The 24,642-nt window shown below is 38.3% G+C and overlaps 1 protein-coding gene across 1 annotated transcript; it reads right to left on the bottom strand.

Moving 5' to 3' along the window:
• Positions 1–2,206: 2,206 nt before the first annotated feature.
• AASDH (aminoadipate-semialdehyde dehydrogenase) lies at positions 2,207–23,257 on the bottom strand. Its single transcript, XM_086463708.1, has 15 exons — positions 23,238–23,257; positions 21,996–22,249; positions 19,863–19,983; positions 18,506–18,846; positions 17,562–17,754; positions 14,939–15,180; positions 12,023–12,129; positions 11,398–11,570; positions 10,658–10,850; positions 10,031–10,149; positions 7,869–8,694; positions 6,595–6,758; positions 5,732–5,857; positions 4,578–4,709; positions 2,207–3,535 (listed from the first exon to the last, which is right to left on the bottom strand). The coding sequence occupies exons 2-15, from the start codon at positions 22,223–22,225 to the stop codon at positions 3,128–3,130; spliced, it is 3,375 nt and encodes a 1,124-aa protein (XP_086319834.1). The 5' UTR covers positions 22,226–22,249; positions 23,238–23,257; the 3' UTR covers positions 2,207–3,127.
• Positions 23,258–24,642: the final 1,385 nt, after the last annotated feature.

Below are 24,642 nucleotides of genomic sequence, written 5' to 3'. Positions count from 1 at the left end.
CTCCGCAAGCTCCCACAGGAGTAAGACTTGCAGAACTGAATTAACTAAGAACAGAAAGCTACGTCAGTGAGAGTCTCAGGAGTTTTATCTCTGCATTCTTCCTGATTTTACTCCACGTGCAACTTCAGGTAGTTCAGACAACTTCCTGTACTTTGACCAATACAGCCAGAACACTTCAGAAAGAAGTTTACTTACTCCATCTCAGGTATCTGCTGTGGCAATGGAACACTTTATTACTTCTTGTAACTGAAACAGAAATGTTCACGCCCTCCCTCTTACAAAAAAGGATAAAGTCCATCATGTAGTAAAAATTTTACTACCCTCAACATCCCACAGAAATAGCTGGGTCTACATTTTAAAAACGAGTAACTAAATCTCTTACACATCCAGGTTTGTTTTACAAGGAAGTCCTTAACAAATTTGAACATCTCCTTCTTATAACCATAAGGGTCAGAGGAACCTTTAAGCCTGCAACATCATAAAGGGAGACATTTTCACAAGAAGAAATTGCATCATTATAGAATGATAACACACGTTTCATGGAAGTATTTTAGCCAAACTGCTGTACGCAGCATGAGGAGTAGCACTTTAAATTATGCAGAAAACAGAATGAAACTTGCCATGTCCTCCCATTCCAAGAATCAAAAGGGCTTGTCAGCAAAAGTCATTATTGAACAGATTATTTCCCACCAAACAGAAAACAATGGTTCAGTACCATGGTTACAACAGCACAAGCACAACGGATGTGTTAGATTGAGTAGATGTGCAGCAGCAAGATGGGTTTTCTTGGGTCTCTTAAGCCATCAGTTTTGCTCAGTTTCATATTTAAAAGCAGAATCTCTAAAGTAACTTTTTACCCTTAATATAAGTATTTCAAATGTTTTATACAGAGATGGGGCAATGCTGCTCTCAAATGCTTGAGGAAAAAAACCCAAGCCTTAATGCCTTCAAAGTCAAATCTCTGCAAGCTTATCTGAAGAAAGAATTGGGCCCATCATTATTTTTGCTCTGCTAGCACCTCGAATTAGTGCATCTCAAGTTAAAATTTTCTGAGTTTATAAGCCTGCAGTATGTATTTGTAACTACAAGAACTAAACTGCCTGAAATCGATCTTTATGATTATTTCTTGGGAAAAGGAGCCAGGCAGAAAATTGAAGTAAATCAGGATTAAAGAATTAAAGATAGGGTATTCTGAAAAGCATAGCAAAATTAGGTGCTATTGTGCATGACATAAAGATGCAATTTTTCAATACAATACATTTATAGCACATAGAATAGAGCTTTCATTAAGGATGGTCTTAATCTAAAGCTTCAAAGCAGAGTGTTTTTTCAACCATAAAGGTATCTAGTGTAATAATGGAAACTGTATTATGTACAGTACTCAATGGAAACATTTCTAAAGTGTACCTGTTCAACAGTGACATTTCATGTTAAATTAACAAAAATTTGCACTAAATACCAATGAAGTGAAGTGTTACTTTGCTTTAGCTTTGTTGCAACCATTTCGGATAAAGTGTTGGAAATCTGTAAAAATAAAACTAAAACATTACTACCGAGTTTAAAACAGCAAAAATGTTTTAAGAACTGAACAAACCACTATGTAGTATATTGTCTCAATTTTTTGTAACTTATACACACAAAATACCATTTCTTCTGACAAGGTTATATATCATTAACCTCTATGTTCATATAGTAATGTATAAAAACTATAAGATGTATAATTGTGGGGTATTTGTTGTGTACTTTTTTAATTTTTCAAATGTTTTAAAGTGCAATTGTTTATTATACTAATGTCATTTTAATTCTTATTAAACTATAACCCAGTCAAAATTATCTAATCCATGATGTATGCATTCTGTGTCTCCTTTTACTAATCATATAGTTCAGGTTTGCTTTATAAATGGAACTTTTTACAGTGCTGCAAGTGTCTTGCCTGTGCATTTCTGCTAAATAAAATGGGAGGAACCAGACATGATGAAGCAACGCAGCCAGTGCAACTTCTACTTTACTTTTCAATTCAAGATGTTAGAATTCCAAGTAGATGGCTCAGGAGAGACAGAGAGATAATAGTTTCTAGTATAGTTCTTTTAGAAGACTCATAATCAGGAAGATACTTTCAGTTAAGTGTACTTTTGTCACTGCAAATACTTGACTCACCTTACTAAAACCACTGGTAATTCATTTTAAGGCCTTAAAGACAACCAAAACCAATTTACACAACCCTTTATTAATAGTTCTCTGTAGAAAGCATTCATTCAAATCTCTTAAAAAAATGATTTGACAATGGTTGAACAGTGCACGTTTCATCTTGGAACTCATACTGTACCTGTCATTGAAATTTAATAAACAAACACACGCAAGTATATTCTCCACTTTAGAATACAAGAAGTAATTCCTACTGACTTCAAAGGAGTTTAAGTACGTGCTTCACTGAGTTGAAGCCAAGGAGGGCCTGGGCTCACAAGAGATGAACTATTCAGTTCATACAAACTATAGTAAACAGGTATGTGCATATAGTATACCAGGTAGTGCAATGCAGGCTATGTCTTCAGAAATCAAGTTAAAAGTTAAGATTCAAAAAAGGACTTGGGTTACCTTGCCACAGCACAGAAACCTCATCAGACTAGACAAACACCAGTCTGATGCATGGAAGAGCCAGGCACAGGTGAGGAAGGAACCTCGGGGCAGAGGCTAGGCTGGACTTAAAGAGAAAAATACATTCCTCCCTCAGGAAGACAAGCATGTTATTCCAAGACTACAGCACCTTACCACAGTTCATCCCAGTCCTGCAAGTCTTTGAAGTCAAACTATTGACTTTCATTTTCTTACTACACAGGTGAAAGCACAACATTCAAATCCAAACCATCTGAAAAATGTTCTTTCATGAACTGGAGCTGGAAAATGAGGGAGGGACAGTGAAACTTCTGGCTGGGTGCTGAGCAGCCATCCTCCTTCAATCAGTACATCAAGTCAACAAACATCACTTTACATACTCTGGACAGTGCCTAGTGCAAAATGTCACCCGAAAAGTCTGCAAAGAGCACCTCTTGCCTACAGTAAAATAGGCAGAGAGGTAGAGCGCACTTGTGAGTTCTTAATTTACAAATGTAAACAACAAGGAAGCAGCCTAACATCTTAGCTGGTCTTTTTTTCCTGTTATATACAAATCTAGGCAATAAACATAATCATTTCTACAGCCAACAACAAGCTTTGTTCCCCATACTATGGGGGAAGAGAAAACCTCTCCTGGAAGCTTATCTACTCCTTCTGCTGTTCCACTCTTGGCATTCAGGATCCACACATTGCCATCTGTAGACACTGCTGCCAAAAGAATTTTGTTCTTTAAGTCATCACTTTGGAAAACGAATGGTGTTCCATATACACTTGAAGTGGCTTCAAATTTCCACAGTAAATTACCCTCCATGTTACAACAGTAGATAAAGCAATCATGGGAGCCAAAAAATATTTCTTCCTTAGTTAAACTTGAGATGCATGGAGATGAAAACACCGGTCCATTAGTTGAAAACTGCCAAACCTACAGAAAGAACATAACCACCCATTATCAAAGGTTGTTCAAATTATCAGTTTGAAGCAACTGTCATTTTTTAATAGACTAGTTGTTGACAGGAGAGCATTTTATTTCAAAAGCATACTAGATATCAGTGAGGGCTGGTAACTTGTCAAATTACAAATTAAGTTTTACACACAGAGTAAGTGATAACAGACTCATAAAACAGATGTGCAAGAGTGAGGCCCACGTAAAGATGGCCAACTTGAGAAAAGCATATTCTTGGGCTGTTGTATCATAATTAGTAATGTGATGTATCACAATTAACGATGAACTTTGAGAATTCTGTAACATGCCATTCTTTGCCAATATTCCTTTTGTAATACAATTTCCTCTGCTCATGCTAATGATGTGCAGATCCCTCCTCAAGAGATTATCAGTTCTGCAACACTGCTGCAAGCAGAGAGCACAGCATGAGCTAACATGTATTTTATAGTCAGAAAAGGCTTAGGAATTGCCATGTATACTGCATCTCAGGCAAACAAACAGAAATACTGTCAATTGTTTTAACACCAGATACAAACCACATTCATCTCTGAGGAACTACAAAAATATTTGCGTTTAATTCAATGTGAAGGCTGACACATATTTAGCCAGAATTAAGATTTGGCATTTTTGATAAATGCATAAACATTCTAAGAAACCTTTACTTCTGAATAGCCACTACCTTAAGGAAGAGATGGCTTTAAACATTCTTGAACAATTCCAAAACCAAAACCATACCATTTCACTTGCTGGCAACTACTCTTGACCATTTACTTTGGGTATAAGCTCTGAACTAGAAATTCTGCATCAAGGAACTTGAGAGTTTGTGGTTTTGCCATGAAAAATGCACAGACTACCCCAGGCAAACAATTTTTCTACTTTCTCCTCTCTGTAACAATACACGATTTATCTGGTTCACAAAAAGGTGTACGTTAATCATTAAACCTCAGAAAACTGTATTAATAAAGCATCATATTCAGGTTTTTGTGATGAACATAAAAAACCCCAACAATGCCACTTTTACCTTTTCTCCAGAATGAGTGTAACAATATAAGTTTCCATCCACACACCCAACACAAACATATTTCTCATTGCAGTGAGGAGAGGAGAAGAGTGGTTTTCCCAGGAAGCTTTTCCAAATCTTATTCCCCATCACCTGTAAACAGCAGCATGTAATTTTTTATTCCATTCCCAGCTCCTCAGTATGTAACCACTGGAGTAGAGGATATATTGAAAGCAAGTCATATTATGTCATAAACTATAAATAGTGTAGGAAATGCTGAAACCCACAATCTATGATTGTCACAATAAGCTCCCAACGTAGCTTCCTATTTTTATAATCACTTGGAGTTACAGCTGGGTTTCTCAACTACCTGTTCCTCAGGATTACAGGGAAAAAAAAAAAATCTGTTTTCTCTTAACCACAGCCACTAGATCTGCAAAACCATACACTGGTTTTCTAACACTAGGTTGGGTATTACTGAGAAAAACTTGCAGTGGGTGGGAGATAAAGATGGTTAGGACTGATGCTCTGGGTTGTGTGAGTACAAAAACATGAACAGCTGCTCCGAGCGACTGTTCCTTTCATCAGGCAGGACCAGCTGTAAGCTAAAAATGCCTCAGAAAACCATGAAATTGTTCCACATCTATCAAGAATGCCACTTCCCCAGTGCAGAGAACAGAACAGCAGTCCAAAATTAAGGGGGACAGCTCTTTAAATGACTATGGGAAAGGAAAACCTAAGAGCAATAAAGGGCCTTCTTTCTCTATTCTGTTCTGATTTCAGTAGGTTGTGTAGTTTTTCTTCTCTAATCCTACTGTCAAAGGGAGGGAGGGGAAAAAAAAAATAATCTACAGACATGCTCTCACTCACTGGTTTAACTTATAAGGTATTGTATGGGAATGAGAAGACACTGATCCCAACTTTGGCCTACAGTCAGCATGAAAATTCGAGCAAGTCACTTCAGTTCTCTTTATCACCAGATAGCATTCTGAAATACAGGAATTATTATGGTAACCTTGTGTATAATAATAAGGCCCTCAAGTTAAAAGTATGTTATGGTAACATATGATCATCTAGCTCCTTTCATCAGAAAAGTGATCTTAACTTCAGAAATGCATTTTGGTTTCATTTAAATTTGAGATTGGGATCAAAGACAAGTAAGCAAATGCACATACTGGGTTTACAGCCAACAACAGTCCTCCTAGTGTAGCAACATAAAGTTGATATGGAATAGAACTTAGACAAGGAGATGAAAACACAGCTCCACCTTCGCAATGTAACTTCCATATACATGTCTTTTTCTGTAAGCACAAGAAAAAAGAGAATTTTTTTTTCAATTAGTGTTAAAGCTCTTTATGTTTACAAAGACCTTTGACTGTCAAAGCTTATCAAACATGGCATTTACTCAACAAATACTAGTTAAGAAGTGAATATATCGTTTAGATGCTATTATAGCAACATATATGCCATTGGTTACTTTCTCTTCCACTAAGTAAAAGAAATTGCCCAGAGAAGCTGTGGATGTCCCGTCCCTGGCAGTGTTCAAGGCCACGTTGGATGGGGCTTTGAGCAACCTGGTCTGCTGGAAGGTGCCCCTGGCCATGGCAGGGGGGTTGGAACTAGATGATCTTTGAGGTCCTTCCAACCCAAACCATTCTACAATTCTATGAAATTCAGCTAATGAAGAGGCAGTATCTGCCCCTCTTATTTTCCATCTCCCTTCATCTACTCTTTTAGAATGTAAGATTCTCTCTCCACCATTAAGCCATATTCTGAAACACCCACAGAGAATCTAATAACTAAGAAACCTAAAATTCAGTTTCAACCAGGACTAGTAACAGAAGAAGCACATCTAAGAACACCACTAAAACTATATACATAATCCTAACCCCTCTTTAAGCAGGCCTAAATACCTCAAAAGTGTAATTGTGGACTCCTGAGAATACGAACACCAGTGGAGCGTCATCTGGTGAACTACAAATAGGGTTTAAGTTGGGTATTCATTCTTCTATACATAAAAGTTAGTCAGTGTTCTTACATAAATATCCAAAGCATATACATGTTGATCATGTGATCCTATGTAGACTAGTCCACTGGAAGGGTCTACAACTGCAGAGCTTTTCACAGTATCTTCTGTGACAAAAGTCCAGTGTATTTCTCCATCACTGCTTTGAAGCACATACACTAAGCCATCATAACAACCTGTGTGAAATAAGACACAACAGGGGAAAAAAGGATAATGAATATTTGTATTTATGGTGTGATCTATGCTGCTAGCTGCATCACTGCTGGAAAGACGATGACTCATGAGGTACAGTTTCAAAACATTTTCCAAAGCTCCTCCTCTTCTTTTAGCTCGAAGTCTTTGCTGATAGTTCAATTCAAAGTTGATTGTTCTGTGTGTTCTTTTCAGGTTACATTTAGAACACGCTTATTTCATTGCCTTTCTATCAAATTTTACAGTAATAACATTAGAAGACATGGAGAGTTGCTGAAAAGGGAGAATAAGAACGTTTTATTAATTACCTCTTTCCCTAATTTTCCTTTCTGAAAACTAAGATGCTGAAAGAATAAAGCCTATATGTTTTGTAATGAAAATTGAACTGTAGTTCTAAAAACTCCTTCAGTTTTAATGAAAAATTCGATTTTGTTTTCAGAGTAAATAGCAATCAAAATACTTGCAAAAGATGGTACCATTACCTTTGCATATAAAACCTCACTATCTGGACATCTGTGCTAACTAGTGATATATATGTATTAGCTAAGAAGATAACACTAAGATGAATAATGGCGACTCCATTGACGATATGACAAAACTAAGAAACTATACAAATGTGTTCTTTACATTTCCAAAAAGAAGAGTCAAAGGAGATAATTAAACTCTGTGAAAAATAATCTTAGGCACCATGTACTGATTTCTACCTCTATCAATTTTTGAAGATGTTTCAAGACTGTATCACCTTTCCATAATTTAAAAAACAAAACAAAACAAACCAGTTTAAAGGACACACCTTAATCACTCAGTAAAAAGAAACCATACCCATTGACTTAATAATGCCTTATTAATACATTGGCATATAATAAACCACAAGTGTATATGTTAGATAAGCTCCATCACTGGCTACTGTGAAACTTAAATTACTTTCTCCTTCTGTTTCTATTTTACAATAAATTAGCTCTGAAGCAAATATGGAAGTTTATGGATAAGTGTAGATGGAGGGCATTCAGAGGTAAGAAATAAGATTCTCTGTCATTTATCCTGCATTTAGCAGAGAAAATAATTTAAATTGAAGGCTAAAACAAAAGACGTACCAACAACAATGAAATTTCCACACTTCGATGCGGAGGCAGATGATTCAATACGATCTCCAAGGTTCCTCTCCCATTTTATTTCTCCCAAATCTAGATCAATTGCCTGCATTGCATGAGAGTGAGAGCCAACATATACTGATGCAGATACTTCTTCTTTAGATGGTATTATAACCAGTGGTGATGCATCAACACATTTTCTTGTATTTGACTTCCATCTTATGCGTAATGCCAACTCGGCCATTGTTACATGACTACATTCTGCATGGATTTGCTGTACAGAGCAACAGTCAGTTTTATTTGCCTTGTTTGTGACTGTTAAAATTCTGTTCTCCATTTCATACCCTTGTGCATGGCTTTTCATGATACTTGGAGTCACTAAATGCAGAAAGGATGGTTGCTGTAGCAGTTCCACTCCTACCTGTACTGCATTAGTGGGTTGCATAAAAGATTTGGTTGAAAAAATCCGATTTCCTCTGCTTAGCGCAATAAATGAAATTAACCCTGAAGCAACCTCAAGACCTGTTTCAGGTTTCAGTTTAATATATTTTCCATGGAATTCTCCACTGTTCCCACTTAATTTTCTTTTCACAACACTGCCACAATTCATTAATTGGTCTTCATCTGGAAACAGAATGTTAAGAATATGTCTATAAATCTCTTCAATTGAGCGGCTGAGAATAACTTCAAGGAGTCCAGGCACAGCTTTGCCTACTAGCATCTCAATTTCATCATAAAATCGTAGAGCCTTTAAGGAGTCTCCACCACTGTACAGAAATACTGCATCTTTAGGAATGCCGGTGGAATCATCTAGGAGACCCAGAACAGACTAGAGAAAAGAAGAAGGAAAAACGTTAACAGTCCATGGGTGTGACACCATGTCACACACATGAAAACTCAAGCTGAGTAAAATCCACCTGAATACTTAGAAGTCCCACTAAAAATCAACTACCAAGGAAACTCACTACTCTGCAAAAAATCAAATGAAACATGTTAGTGCCAATAGAGGTAGTGATGGAACAAGAGTTGGGAAGCAACAGAGAAACAGGGAGATACTAGTTCTGTACTACATTCCAATTCTGCAGTCTAATGAATTAAAGCAAATTGTACCGTATTTTATTGGCTGTGTTCAATCTTGATACCATTTATCAATAACTTCGCAGATAAAACATGGATGCCTTTTGAAAAAATTGGTATAGGCACTTTATTTTATTAGTAACACTTACATAAACTGGTATCTTTGACTTCTGAATTATTTAAGTAACCTATTTATTTACCTACTTTTGAAGCTATATCCCCTTCAAATAATGAAGGATTTTGGATTTGGCATTGTTACGACAATAAACAGCAATTACTAATGTCTCCTCTCACTGCACTCTCTGCTTGTTAAGTCTGGGTGTGAAATCCAAATCCTCTGGTTTTGGAAGTCGCCTTGTGCTGTCCATAATGAGTCTAGGGCACATCCCATCCCTTGGGATATCATTTCTATTGCCACCAATACGGTAAGTATCAGCACAGGCAAACTGTGTTACTAATTTTACTGAATTTACTTGTTCAAGCCCTAGCCACAGCAAATCCCACTTCCAGGTGAAACTTCGAAGTCTACCTTTGGAAAAAAAAAAAAAAAAAAGGTAATACTGTTTGGCATCACATTTCAATACCTTAATAACCAAGTCTCTAGCACAGAAATTTAGAAACAATACGCACAGACAGTCCAAGAGACAATTACGCAACTATGTCATCTATTTTAAAAAAAAGACTCTTCAACTCGTAATTATCTTGAGAAATAAGAAACCCTAACAACACAGTAGCTATTTTGTACAAAGTTTCCCTGTCCCAGTTCCTTGTTTCCCTTAGGGGGATACCTTCTTTGGCATGCGAAGCAGTATTCAAAAAGCTACTGACAGGTTACGTCCTTCCTATGCTAATTGCTTATACCTCATAGCCTGCAGTTTTATCTGATAGAGAAATAGAAAAGACTCCCTCTCAGCCACTGCAGAGCGACTATATTTAAGTATTAACTGAACACAAAGAGCTGTACTGCTTAAATCTATAGGCAGCTAGAATGTTCTGGTTGCATTAGTCATACTTCTTAAAGCTGTTTAATTCCTGACACATGTATAATGATCCACTTGCAAAGATAAAAAGGCAGCTGAAAATACTACCTTCCATAAATACTGCAATCTTTCCCACAATTCCTCTGCGCCACTCAGCTTACTGTCACGCCTTCTGGAGTTTAGATGGTTCTGGTAAATCTTGTTCAGTTCAGATATATCAACTTTGCCTTTGTAGAAAATAAAGTATGATTTTTTTCATTGCTCTTTTAGCATTTACACTTCCAAAACTTGCTCTGCCCAGATAGTCACTGTATTCTTGTATATACTTCCTTATTCATACTCAACTGCACCTGCAAGTTTTTTACCCAGTCAATCAACTACACAGAACCCAGTAAGGGTTTTGAAAATTTACCCTAGCCTCCCACATAATCCCACCTTTTAGGCCTCATCTTTTCCCAGCTGAACTCAGGGTTCTGTTGCAGACTGCAACAGGAACCACAGAAAAGAAATGTGCAGTGTTAAAACTAAATTGATTTTACCACTACTCTTTGACTCTCAAATGAAACAGTATCAAGAAAACATAATACATGGTCATGATTTCCTACTAGGATTTAGGTATCTAATCTACATATTTAAAAAGCATGAATCAGGGACCAGATTTTGGTCAATGAAAAAAAGAAAAAAGAATAGAGACTATTAAAATAAGTGACAAGGGTACTTAACAGTTTCATTTACCATGTGATGTTAAAGGCAAAGCTTTAATCAGTACAAGCTCATCAGGGACTGCATAAGCTGGTACACGTTTCTGAAGTTCTTTAAGTGTTTCTCTCTCTTCTAAATCATCTTTGGGTACAACAAACAGGATAAGTTTTTCCTGCTGATACCAGGTCACTGCACAACCTTCTACCTGACAAAGATCTTCAGCAGCCTGTAATTAAAAAATATTAGTCTTGGTTTGAAATGCAGTTCATCAATACTGTAAAAGGAGTAAAAACCACAATTTAAAAAGTGCATGTTTAAAAAGTGTATTTGTGTCACATTCCTACATAGCACCCCATGAAATATCTTCTTGTAGCTGAAGTTTGTACTTGTTCACATAAAAATGAACTCAGAGATAAACGTATTATTTGCCTAAATGCCACGAATGAGATATAACCCACAAGTCTAACATTCAGACTTGTGCAACAATCACTATACAAGCACTGTATTGCAGCGCTCAGTATTTTTCCAAGTGTTTATACAGTTCTCAATTCTGCTGGAAGAAACCATACAACAAAGCAGATTTCCAAGAACTCAAAGCCAAACTCCTCCCTAAATTATGTCTCTAGGTTTTTTATAATACAATCTCCCAATTTCTTTTAGACTCCTAAAAGTCACCTGAAAATGAGTAACTATCTATTTCTGATGATAATGATGTGTTCCTTATCCCTGCTTTTTTTATACTGGCATACTCTACTCGGTAGATGTTTTATTACCTGCTGCAGACATTCAATATTAAAACGTTTGCCATGACGTTTAATCTGATTGTCTTTCCGACCCAAGAAGAACAACTTCGCATCCTGCACTCTTACAAAATCCCCTGTTTCTCTCATTGTGCCCAGGGGTATGGTCATTTCATCATCAAGAAAGCAGATTCGTTCTTCACCACCTGCACAAGAAAAGACTGTTGTCATATATATTAAATGGCTAACTGTAAATGAAAATTATAAACAGTATTTTATCAAATTCTCCTAAACTCTAACTCATTGTAAGAAGTACTAAAAGATTATTATCAATGTCTAAACTTCTGTAATGTACAAACTTGGCTAAGCAGTTAATTCAGTTAATACACAGAAATTACTTCAACTGAGAATGTCAAAATGCAAGCAGGAAAAAAGGTCAACATAATGAAAGCACAGTCTGCAGATAAAACGATGGTAATTTCCTGTTCATCATTCCAACAACCTGAAATACCATCAGAAGGTTCCCAGCTCAATGGGAACTTAAAATGCTGTATTAATCTGTATATCAGAGGCAGACACCAAGTAAAATAATTAATGTATCATTAAAACTCCATCAATTAAGAAAAGTATCTTAGAAGAATAAGAAATGTAAAATAACCTATAAACATTTGTCCCTCGCCTTCTAGAACTGCAGAACTGTTGGTATCTCTGACCTCAACTTTTGTTCCAAGGAGCGGTGATCCCAAAGGTACAGGGAAATCAGTTCTAAATATATTAAAGAGAGAAACAGTAAAAATCTTTCCCTTCTGAACACAAAACAACTGTTTCAGAAACAAGTTAGCATACAGTCTTTTAATGGACTGGTATTAGAGCCGAAGCAGATGCCTGGGGCTTCTTTCTACAAATGTTTCTTCTTTAAAAATGTCTCAATTCGTTCGAAACTAAAACCCTCATGCATGTGCATGGGTTTCATTATCAGATACCAAAAAATCCACAGAATGATAGGAAAAAAAGGCTGGAATGCACTCTGAAACACAAACCCCAAGAGTTTCAGACAGTTTATAAGTCCCCCAGGTTGACCCTTCCATCAAGTCAACCAATTTAAACACTTGTAACTGCTTTCTAATTCATTTTCTCCCTGTCCTACCTAGTTTGAGCTTTTATTCTATTTTATTTCTAATGTTGTGGCAACAAGTACAGTTCACTCCTTCAGCAAAGACTGAAATAAAAGAAACTGCAATTTTAATGTATCTATTCTAGATGATTTCTGTTGAGCTGCAGACCAACTCCTTCCTTTCTCTTCACTCTCTAGCCTCTTCAAGCACTTGCAGAACCCTCATTTATTGAATATAGACACTATTTCTGAGTGGGAGTAGAGAATAATATATTTTCTTCAGTAAAGCAAAACTTAAAAAGCAAAGTAACTTTAAATAACTTTGGTAATATATGAAGTTAGGCATAGGTTCCAGTTAAATTTCTATCACAAAGCATCATATTTTAACCTAACTGTTCAACTTCTGTTATGTAAGCTGTTGAAACTTCTCCTTTTCTCTGATCAGTCAATGAATTCTTTATCTCAAGTTGACCAAAAAGCAGTCAAATTTTGAAAAGCGTATATTTCTACCAAGTAAGTATCTTCTCCTCCTTTTCTTTCCTCTGGTCAGCTTCAAAACACAATTACTTGACAAACACGTATGAGAAAGCATCCCAGATATTCTGCTGCATATCATGGGAAAGTCCCAACACAAAGACAAAACAAAACAAAAGAAAAGAGTAAAATTTAACATCGCCAAACAAAACCCAAGATACTACATATACCATAGAACAGCAAAAATAAAAGCCAAACAACACCTCGTTTGGACATTATTATTAAGAGACTTGGGATTAAACATTTAATTTTGCCAAATTTATCTCAAACACAGAGGGGTGCAGACCACTAAGGCACTACCTTTGTGCTGAATTTTTTCATTTTCTGGTGTTCTTCAGAAACTCTGCCAGTTTTTCATCATTCAGCTAGCAAAAATAGTCTGTGCTCCAACTGTCCAACCAATACTAAGAAATGAAGAAGACAAAATGGTCTGTCCTGGGTTTTGGTGCATCCGGGGCTGCTTAGTGCAAAGGAACCCTAATTCCCTTTGCAATGAAGCTTAGATGGAACAGGCTGTGAGGTGAAGGGTGGGAGACAACAGTCAGAGGCTATAAAACCTTCCACCTAACTGCACCTCAGTAGTGTCTCTGGAGCACAGAAACTTTAAGTAATAAAAACAGTTTCGCTGATGAGAAGGTAACATTTGAACTCAGAAAAAACAGAATGAAAATTTAATAACACTGTATGACCATCCACCATTTTCAGTCTTCAAGGGTTTAAGTACCAGGTTAATATATTGCATCAATTGTTCAAAACATCCCATTTCACATGACACATCAAACTCAAGTTGCATGTATAGTTATCATGCCAGGGAATAATTACACATTTCAGAGAGCAAATGAAACAGTAAGCTATCTGGAAGTACCTTTCACAACCTTGACACTCCTGCAACTCTTTTTATAAAATACAATTAACAAAGACAAAAACCAAACAAACCTAAACAAACCAATCAAACAAAAAACCAAACAACACCTCCCCCCCAAAAAAAACCCAAACCATAAATTGAGCGAAAAATGGCAGAGTGATAAATGATGAAAAGAAAGCACGTCTGTAAGTCCAAGTAAAATTACTCTGAGACCTCAGGTGAGCCACTTTGGACAAGTTGCTGTCATCCATACCAGCCAAGTAATATCAGTGGGATCATTTACTGAATAGCATATTATCCAATATTAGAAAAAACCCAGTACCTAGTCTCCACTTAATCAATTAAAGTGGAGCTTTAAAAACTGTAGACAAAAGCACAGTAGCAGTAAGAAAAAAACATGTATCTTTCTGATTACATTTGAAAGCAACTTCTGAGCATTTTTGCTTAAAAGAAGTAAATCTCAGCAGTAACATACTGAACTGGACAGACCTAAGCTATGAGTATATCTTTGTTCCGAGGCTATGATTAAGAGTTACAGAGCCTCGTTTCTTCACTCTCACTGAAGCTGCCTTAGGTTTCTTTGAACGTACAAGATCTCACTGGAAAAGCCTCATGATAAGCAAGAGTATGGCTAACTGAAGTTACTGCCAAATCGGGTAGGAGCCATTTGCCTGCAGAGGTGCAGCACTGATTCAGCATTGCCTCTAGGCTAGTCCGGGTTCAGCATGTGGAATCACAGGTTGGAATGAGGAACAGGTCTAGATACAGAGATGACGAAAACAGAGACCATCACAACATGTGAGACTTAACAGGTCTACAAGTACACAGACTTTCAGACTGCTGTTCTGTCGTTTAAGAATCATTCATCAGCAACTTTTACTTGAGGGGGCTGTATTAGAGCGATTGAGTACGGATTAGTCTATTTCTACATAAAACCCAAATGTAACTTCTACCAGCATCAACACTGAAGAAGACTCTGTAGTCCTAGAAACAGAAGACCTAGGTTCTATTTCATTTTCATTATTCGCATGCCAAGCCATGAAAACAGTGACATTTTCTACCTAAAATCAGCACTAAAAACCTCTTCAGGAATCTTGTAGCAAGTGGCCCAGCTTGACACTTCAGTAATACCATACAGATTAAAAATACTTGTTTTGTTCTCCTTGTGCCTCCAACTTTTCAAGAGATTCAGTGCGGGAAATGCTTCACCACCAAGGGCTAAGACACGAAGAGAAGTATTTGCAGACAACACTGTTGATTTAATAATGTGAGCTCCAAACCTTCTGAGAAGTGTTGGTGTTGCCTGAATGGTACATATTAAAAAAAAAAAAAGTAAGAGAAAGACCTGTTATATTTTTTCAGCATATGTGTACACCTTTTCCTGCTTTATCATATCCACTGCATAGCTATATTATGGATGTACTTAACAATCATCTACATATAATAGATGGCATCAACCATCAGATACCGGTATAGATCCCACTGGTGTTTTGCAAGATTTTGTTTCTTATGTGAAGCCTTTAATGAATACTATCAGCACCAATTTACATTCTTCCGCAGAGTTTTCTTTACTTAGATGTGTTATGGGTTCCCTGTTGCGTTTCAGCTATTACCTAAAGTGTGTGCACATTAGTTCTTATGTTAATTACTTTGAAACAGAAAGCAGCACAATATTCTCTTGATGTTACTGTTTGAGCTTTTTTTCCTCACATTCCAGCATCTTACAGCAAAAATATAACCTATATATCTGATTAACCTGCATACAAAACATTTAAAGACCTTTCCGTAACACTAAAAAATCCTAGGATGTCAGATGCTGGGTTGTTCCTGTTTTGTGTAAATGTAACAATTTACAAAGATTAGTTTTTCTCAAAGCTTTCACATCACACTCTAAAATAAGCAAGGGAAAAAGAAAAAAGAAAAAAAGAAAAAAAAACAGCTTCCTTTAATACAACTACTTCTATAAAACTATCAGTGACATAGAGCCTTGTCACTGAAGGGAAAAACATCAAATCATTTTAACAGAGACACTTCACTCATTCTTGCTTACTTTTTCTAATAAAAGGACTGGAAAATTAACCGAATTATTTCTTACCAGACTATTTTCTTCTACTAATAGATGAAGACCATCACTTTTCAACTGATTATTTTAACTTTAGTAAATTATAGCAAAGAAAAAAAAGAGGGAAAAAAACCTACTCTTCCCCTCCATCCTGAAAAGTGATTACTTTTCAGATTTCTCAAGTCTGTGCAAGGAAGTCAAGAGGGGGGAGGTAATGTCTTCCTGTAATTTAAGAAATTTCATAAAATTATTCATCATCATTTAAGCTATAAGAAGAATGTTTTTGTCATTAGTTCACCTGAGAAGCCCATCCTTCACTGATTAAGACAATGATAAAAAAAACCCCAAAAGATCAAACTTTTCTTAGAAAGATGTCTCAAATTCCTTCACTCACCAAATCTCACCTTCCTCTACTAATTCTTAAAATGTTTTAAAAAATATATCTTAAAACATCTTAAAAAAAATACTTAAAAAATCTTGCTAATAGATTAATATCTCAGAAATTTTTTTCTAAAAGTGAGCTAAACTGATCAAGAAACTTACATATGCTAGGAAAATCTGTATCATCAAGATTTATATCAATCATAAAATAAAAATAAGAGCAGAGAATAAAGCTACAAAATATTTGTAACTAGTGGATTTTTTCTGCTGTGGAATCTTCAATTACTCACTAATCTTAAATTTATAGCCTACAATCTCAGCTACCACAATTCCTCCAAAAGAGAAGGAAATCTCAGCATTTCTATGAGCACAAATACTTCCGAATTACAACACCAGTGACAAAGCAAGGCGTAGGGGTTGATTTATCACAAATAACAGACTAAACCGAGCATACTCATTTTGTTCAAAGTTGGTTACAAGTGAGATCCAGTTCCAGTGACTCTTTCCCCCCACACCCTGATTTAAGTATCTATACTCAATTAATAGTTTAACGAAATACCTTGTTGCACTACAAGGCAAAGGCTAGGCTTATTCAGCCATGTTGGTAGCTCATAACTTCAAGTAAATATTCCAAAAATGAACTTTAAAACTATTAAAATTGAGATCATACAGGAGATGATCTATTCCAAGACATAAGAGGCACATGAAGCCTCATATAAACAGGTGGCCTGAAAACAGTAAGTGTTGCTGTGGAATCAATTATTCTCTCTCTCATTATTGTAAAAAACAACAAACATTTTATCACCCTATAAATGGCACTGGTTTAGTTGTTATATTTTTAGCACAGAGACTACCATTGAAACTTAAAAGGTTGTTTACGAGGAAAGGCTCTAAGATCAAGGCCATTAAAAAGTGCTAAAAATGTCTATAACAGGTTACTCCATTAACAGATTCTTCAGAACTAACTGCTTAATTAAGAGAAGGATCCAATTATTTCTTAAGAATAAATGGTTTTCCAAGATGAATGTTGGTTTTATCTTTAGTTCATTGTTTTCTGTCACAAAATGTTTGAGGCCTCGATCAAATGGTAATTTTATAAACAGCTAACACTCTACAGTAAAAAGGACAGCATGAGCTGTGCCTTCAAGGAAGATCAGTAGCGTCTACAGATGAAAAAGTAGTACACATTAGCAAAGGTGAGAAGCAAGACACCGAAGACACTTATCTTAGGTGTTGCCTACCTGCAACACTGTCACATGGTGACGGTGAAACAGAGCAGCAGACAGCTTCACAGGCATCATTTTAACAGTGTTTGGTACTATAAGAATAGCGGCTCCGCTTGTCAGAGCGACGAACAATTCAACCACAGATGGGTCAAATGTTAGGGGCGAAGCCAGGAATAGCATATCATCCGGTGTGATCTCAAATATGGATCTAAAATAAGAAAGCTAGGAATTACAAATCTGATGCACTTTGTTAAAAAACATTTCCAGACTAGAAGAGCAGCACGAAAGAAATGCGCTAAGGTCTTAAGGGCTCCTCTGAGTACACAGGCATATGCAGGCCAGACAATCTGACCAAGAGCTCCTGCATCAAGCCTGTAACCACTGATTAAACTAATTAAGTCCTTTACAAACATATCCACCACAGCACACACCAATATAGTACGCCGAGGGGCATATTTCAACTAATGGATGCTCATTTAAAAAAAAGGAAAAAAGGAAAATAAAAGATGGTATTTTCCACAACAGATTTTATCAGAAAGTATTAAATGAAGCAGAAAGAAACCTAGGTAGCCTAAAAAAGGAATTATGACTTAAAAACTACAGAACACAGTAAATATAACTGTGAACAAGTAATCAATTCTGTTACCTATTTCTTTTAAGCCACAAGCCAGAATACAATACTTACAGCATATTATTTGAAGTACACCCCTCAAAAATTCAGGTAAAGCAGCATTTAAACATTAAAAATAACAGTTAGAAAAACAAAATTTTCTATGATACTATTTAGACACAAAAGAAACAAACACAAATAAATCTGAAAAGGCAGTGAAGGAGGAAGAAGTGAAGCAGTGTTAGCAAAAACCCAATCTACACTCCTCTGAAGTACTTTAAAAAAAAAAAACTCCCTAAACATCAAATTTGTAAAAGCATTTAAAAGGAAAACTGGACACCACACTTACTTAAGATGCTGAATATTTGGCACTATACATTTATGAGGCACTCTGACTATTTTGGGGATCCCTGTGGTTCCTGATGTACGCAAAACGTATGCTAAAGAGTATTTCTGGCCAAGGTCCACGTATCTTCCTTCTGATGTTTTTACTTCGTTTTGATCTGGGCAAATGGTATATCCTGGCTGCAAGTTACCCATAGTTTTGAAAGGTTCACATTCACTTTTCATGTTGTCTACTTGTGAATTTAAATCAGTGTTGCTCGAGCTCATTTGGAAAAGTGTTAAACCAATATGTTCTATTGTGGAAGAATTGCGGTGAAAACAACCAACATGGGACATCTGGAATTTCTGTAAGAGAAAATAAACAATTTAAACAGTGGAACTCAGGACACACTGTTACTGTTCTGCTATATGCAATGAAATATGAAACAGCATTTCATACAAATAAGCTCTGATTTTTCATGCCTCTGCTTTTGGAAGACATGTATCAGAAGATTTAAGCTCATGTATTTTTATGTATTAAATAGGAGTTAACACAGACTTTAGAAATGTGAAATTAACAATTTTCTCAGCAAATAATGAGAAGTAAGGGAAAATATACAAAAGAATTCTGCAGAAGATAAGGAACTCTGAATTGTAACTAGATGGTCCAATCTTGTCTATTCCCTTTGCAACGAGCGAGGGTATAAAATTTGGGAGGAGCTGGACAAAAGGAAACCAAAGAATTAAATGGAGGTTTTTTTTTCCCAACTACTGCAAAGATTTCACAGAATCACAGAATGGTTGGGGTTGGAAGGGACCTCTGGAGATCATCTAGTCCAACTCCCCTGCTAAAGCAGGCTCACCTACAGCAGGTCACACAGGAACGCGTCCAGGTGGGTTTTGACTATCTCCAGGGAAGGAGACTCCACAACCCCCCTGGGCAGCCTGTTCCAGTGCTCTGCCACCCTCAAAGGAAAGAAGTTTTTCCTCATGTTGAGGCGGAACTTCCTGTGCTCCAGTTTGTGCCCGTTGCCCCCTTGTCCTATCATCAGGCACCACTGAAAAGAGCGTGGCCCCATCTTCTTGACACCCAACTCTCAACCTCGATATATGGAGAAACAAGCTTGGAAAAGTCTTCCAACACCAGCGCCCAACAAGCTTGCCTGGACAACATTGTAACAGGAAAGCAGGCAACTTTTTCAAAGAGGAGAAGCACTTTGTACTTCCAATTTAAAGATGTTATTTTCTGAACGAGAAAGACAACCTCTTGACCTGAAGAAACAAAACAACCCCACACAAACTTATTAAAACAGAATACAATCTGAATAGCTACTCATTTCTAAATTGACCTTTAATCTTCCTGTAGAAGGCCGAACACTTACATTTATTTTGTCATTCTCAACAAGAATATACTGAAGATTGCTTTTCTTCATGAAGTAAGTGGATAACAGTGGTGGTGCATCCGGATCAATAGGAGAATAGGCAGCTGGAACTTGAAGGATTCTAACAAGACACAAATGTTTTAAACTTATTTTTTAAAAAAATTAAGAAAATTGTCCTAAATTTCACTAACATTTCTTCTATACTTTTATAGTTCCCAGAGCTAGAAAATGTAATCATACCATGACTTTCAAAGATTTTGTTGGAAATAAAGTAGGAAGAATAATCAGTGTTGTCTTTTGGTATTTTACAGCAAGGAAGGCTATTAAAATCAGGTGAAAACATTCAACATTATCTCTGGCCAAGAAGGATGGTGATGACAAAGATATCACTAACATCAACAGCACCACCTTTTAAAAGCTTCTGCTATTGACTAAGAACAGAAATATAAGCTTTTCATTTATACATATACAACATGTATAAACATATTTAAAAAAACACCAAAAAGTCTGCACACTGTAAGCTTTTTCTGTTCTCACTAGTCTAAAGAATACAGCGTAAGAAAATCTGAGCACGTACTGGAATTTCTTCCCTAATGCACAAGCAGATGAACACTATCATCCTGCTCTCATTCACTGCACTGTAGTGCTTCCTCAACAGTAGGTTACTACAATCCCCCCCTCTAGTGGCTCCATTTGATAAAGACAAGCACTTGAATTTATTAACGCCACAAAAAGCCAAGGCTAGTACTAAGTGGTAACTAAAACACGAACAGTTCCCATAAATCTTCCCGTTTTTTCTGCGGCTGGGTTCTGTTGTATCACCTCTTTGTGCAAGTGATTTATCACTGCGTAATGACGGGATCCAGAATGAAGACATGGAAACTGCAGTGTTCTGCGTGCTCAAATAGCCACTGGTACCACTAAGCACCTAAGCCTGCCCTGCACCATATACATTAGCAGTTAACTGCTCAGCAACAATAGCTGTAAGAATCAAAACGCCCAGGTAGTTCCCAGTTATAGTTCAAAAAAACCTGTGTTGCTGCTCAGTTCACTGGGATATAGGACAAATCAGGTTGGAAGGGACCTCAGGATGCCTAGTCCAACCTCCTGCTCAGGCAGGGCCAGCTGTGACACCAGACCAGGCTGTTCAAGACTTTATCCAGACAGGTCTTGAAAACCTCCAGGGATGCTGCCAGAACAACATCTCTGGGCAACCTGCTCCACTGCTGGGCTGGGGGAGAAATGTTTCCTAATCAGTGAGGAAGTTCCTCAGCGCTTTTGGAAGGTTTAAAATTACAGTGCTCGCTCACTCCACTGAAATCTTTATAGTCAACTGTGATACACCTTGCGCTGTTGTGTATCTTAGGTGCAGTGTGACAACAGGAAAATACCGACACAGACAGCCCCCCTCAGAAGCATAACTGCTGCTGTATACATCAGCTGAAGAAAATATGCTTGTGATGCTGCAATTCTATATTACATCATAAATGCAATGGCTATAAAAGATACAAACATCAGAATTCAGCAGAAGTAGGATTTTTTAAATTGCTGAATTAACATGAGTGTTGAGATCACAAACATGTCAATTTCATAGCCATCAAATAATCAATGTCACTTTAGCATTGCATTATTTCTCATTACTTTTTTCTTCAGTATTTGTAATGGAACTTTAACTGTGTACTCATTTAGCTTAAAGCATGAAATCTGTTTTCAATGCTTTTTTTTTTTTTTTTGCTAGCAAGGCAAGATTAAGAAACCTGCATATTCCTTTTTCTGTATAGATACATTTATTCTGTTAGATCACCTTCATTTTTAAACAGGAATAACACAGATACTAGTCATTAATTTTTTACATTTCCATAAATACGCTTAATCACTTAAAAAAAAGGATACAGTTACACACATTTTAGAGCAATAAACTTACAATTCAAAACACTTTAGCACTGGCTTTTCAAAGGATTATAATCCTGCCATCTTTTTTTCTTAAAGAATGCAAGCCTCCAGTGCCTCTTGACTGTGTTACTATGTTATTACTGCATTTTTGTTATTAAAAATATAAACAAACTGAAAATTTGCTTTAATAGAGATGACCCTTAAAAAGCCAACACAGATTGCAAGCATTCAAACCATTACCCTAAGATCCAAGACGGTAAGTTTATTCCTGGGTAGCAGTAAAGGCCTATTTCACATTTTCCTTGTTGATCACAATGCTTTTGAAGGAAAGCTGTTAATTCCATGGCAAGCTTAACCACTGTCGCATACGTGTAGAAAGCTGGAGGTTTGTCATTGCATTCATCAAACCAAACTGCTTTTCTATCAGAGTACAGGCTAGCTGCCTGATTCATCATCTCCTGAAGAGTCATCTCTGCTGCACATCTTCAATCCCCCTGAAAGATCAGCAAACCAAACCGCATTGTCACCTCCTCACTTTTAACATTAATCAAATTATATGAGCACACAGAACACTACCAAGCAGCAAAAAGGATACTTGATAACAAACACACAGCTTCACCACCCCTTAGACTGCAAGGGTGTAAAGCTTAACCCTTTAATCGTTTGCCGTGGGTCTCATCCAAGGGCCCAGGACACTGCAAGTCACCAAGATTTCACTGCACGGAGGCAGTTCGTTTCTCACCTTTACACCTTTACTTTTAAACATGCGCACAACTGAATTAATCACTTTATTAGCACAACTTAATTATTTTCTCTTTAAAGAGGTGAAATATGGATCTTTCCTTTGCAAGCAGAAAGCCCAACGCGTCGATGGCCAAGGCTTTCAGAGTGCCACTCCTGCCGGTGCACGCCGCTGCCCTACAGGCCCTGCCGTCCCGCCCGTACCGATGGCCGAGCCGCAGACCGGAGGGCTCCGGGCTCAGGCCGCCACTCGCCGCCGCCGCGCCAGCGCTCCGCAGCGGCCCCGAGGGGGCCCAGGCGGCTCCTCCACGGCCCCGCCACGCTCAAAGGCCCGCCGTCCCACACACGGCCTGGCCGCTGCCGGGGCGGGCGGCTGCATCACGACCGCCGCGGGACCGCGGCGGGGCGACCCCCACCACAGCGGCCCCGTCTCTCGGCGCCGCGCACACCTCTGCTCCGCCCCCACACGGCAACGGGCAGGAGGTCAGCGCCTCCGATTGGCGGGACAGCGTTAGCGGCGCTCTCATTGGCCGACGGCCGTCGCGCTCTATGGGCATCCACAAGCTGCGCCGCGGGCACCAGAGGCCTGCGTGGGGCAGCGCCATTTTTTCCCGAGGGTGAGCGGAACGGCGGCTGCACCGCAGCCCGCCTAGCTCCGCCGGCGGCTTTTTCAGACGCGAGAAAGGGGCTGAAACACGCAGGGACCCGGGGTGAAGGGCAAGGTTCCCCCGCCACACTCACAGTTTTTGTGTGTGTCTGAGCCCGTCCCGGGAGGTGGAGCCGGCCTTCCTCCCGGTGCTCTCGCCGCTGGGCCGGAGTAGCACGTCATTTCCGGGCGGACGGAGGCGGGTCAGCCGGTGCCGCGGCGGTTGCGGATGATGCGGTTTCGCTCCTCTGCCCAGCTGCGGTGGCGGGGAGCGGGGCCCGGAGCAGCCCCTGCCGGGGCGAAGGGGGGCGGCCGGGCCGTGCTTCCCCCGGGGTTGGGGTTAGAGGGCCAGCGGGGCGGGAGGCGGCGCTGGACGGGGCACCGGGAGTGCGGCACGGGCTGCGTGCGGGGGAGGGAGGTGTACCGTCAGACACGAAACCGTTTTGCTCCAGCTTCGAGGCGCTTTCAGGGTGACACTGTTAAACCTTTGAGGCGTGCTGCCGGCCAGCGCAGTGAAGAGACGGAGAACGAGAAGCCCAGTTCATAACCATTTTTAATATTCCGCACGGGAGAAGTTAGACATTAGCTTTTTACTGTTCTGTCACATTTTGTAAATGACAGTTTGGCACAGTTGGACATTGGTAATACAGCAGAAACAGTTTCACAGTAAAACTAAAACAGTACAAATAGCAACACCTATAACCAGAGGAATTTTCTCCCTCAATATACTCATTGCATCTGTGTGTCCGCTGGACGTGATGAAAAAAGGCTGGTAACCAGAAGCACAAATCCAGCCGTCACAGAAGAAAATGACACTTGAAGAGTATCTCCCCTTTAACTTAAGGAGATTAGGCATGTAGTGTATCTAAAAATCACAGTGCTTACAGTAGTAGACCTTGTAATTTCACGTGCATAACGGAAGAGAAAAAAGCATTAGGACTCATTTTATTGAAATCAGAATTACGCCACCTAACGCTCAAATCACATTTAAACAATTATTACCAGACTTCAAAAATAGTTTTGTTGAAAACATGTTAAAAGAGTATTTGCACAAGTTTCATTTACAGTCTGGTCTATCGAGAATTTCGGATCAATCTGTAGATTTCCACCTGCAACCTTGTTAAACTGCGCTCCTAAGTTTTAATCTCAAGTGGAAAGGGCTCCTCACACATATATCCTAAGAGCTCAACCTACCCCTTCTTTTAACAATTGTTTTTTTGAGGGCAGGAAAGAAGTAAGGTGAAAAAGGTTAATGACAATTTTTCTCTTTTCTCACACTCCTCCCTGGTTAATCTGGAAGAGAGGACAGTCAGAGAGACTCCACTCTGTTCTTTTTTTTGCTCAGTTTACTGTCCAGGCAAACTGTTACGGTTCTGTTAAACAAACAAACAAACTTGGCAATTAGACAGAAGAGATCCATGTACATCCCCCAATATGCAGGTCTGGGCTTTGGGGAAGAACACACGGTAAGAGCCCAATGCTTGTGAAAATCTGGATTCT

Source organism: Leptosomus discolor, chromosome 4 (assembly GCF_034619465.1).
Source record: "Leptosomus discolor isolate bLepDis1 chromosome 4, bLepDis1.hap2, whole genome shotgun sequence".
Lineage (NCBI taxonomy): Eukaryota > Metazoa > Chordata > Aves > Leptosomiformes > Leptosomidae > Leptosomus > Leptosomus discolor.
Note: the sequence above shows the minus strand (reverse complement) of the source record. Positions and strands in the feature narration are given on the sequence as shown.

What these genes read in the sequence shown, in the direction of transcription:
- AASDH (XM_086463708.1), bottom strand. Translation starts at nt 22,225, where the DNA reads ATGACTCTTCAGGAGATGATGAATCAGGCAGCTAGCCTGTACTCTGAT. An exon ending in CCAAATATTCAGCATCTTAA is followed by an intron (nt 17,755 to 18,505) that starts GTAAGTGTGGTG and finishes TTCTTATTTTAG; the next exon opens with ATCCATATTTGAGATCACAC. An exon ending in TGGAAATTTCATTGTTGTTG is followed by an intron (nt 6,759 to 7,868) that starts GTACGTCTTTTG and finishes TATTTCACACAG; the next exon opens with GTTGTTATGATGGCTTAGTG.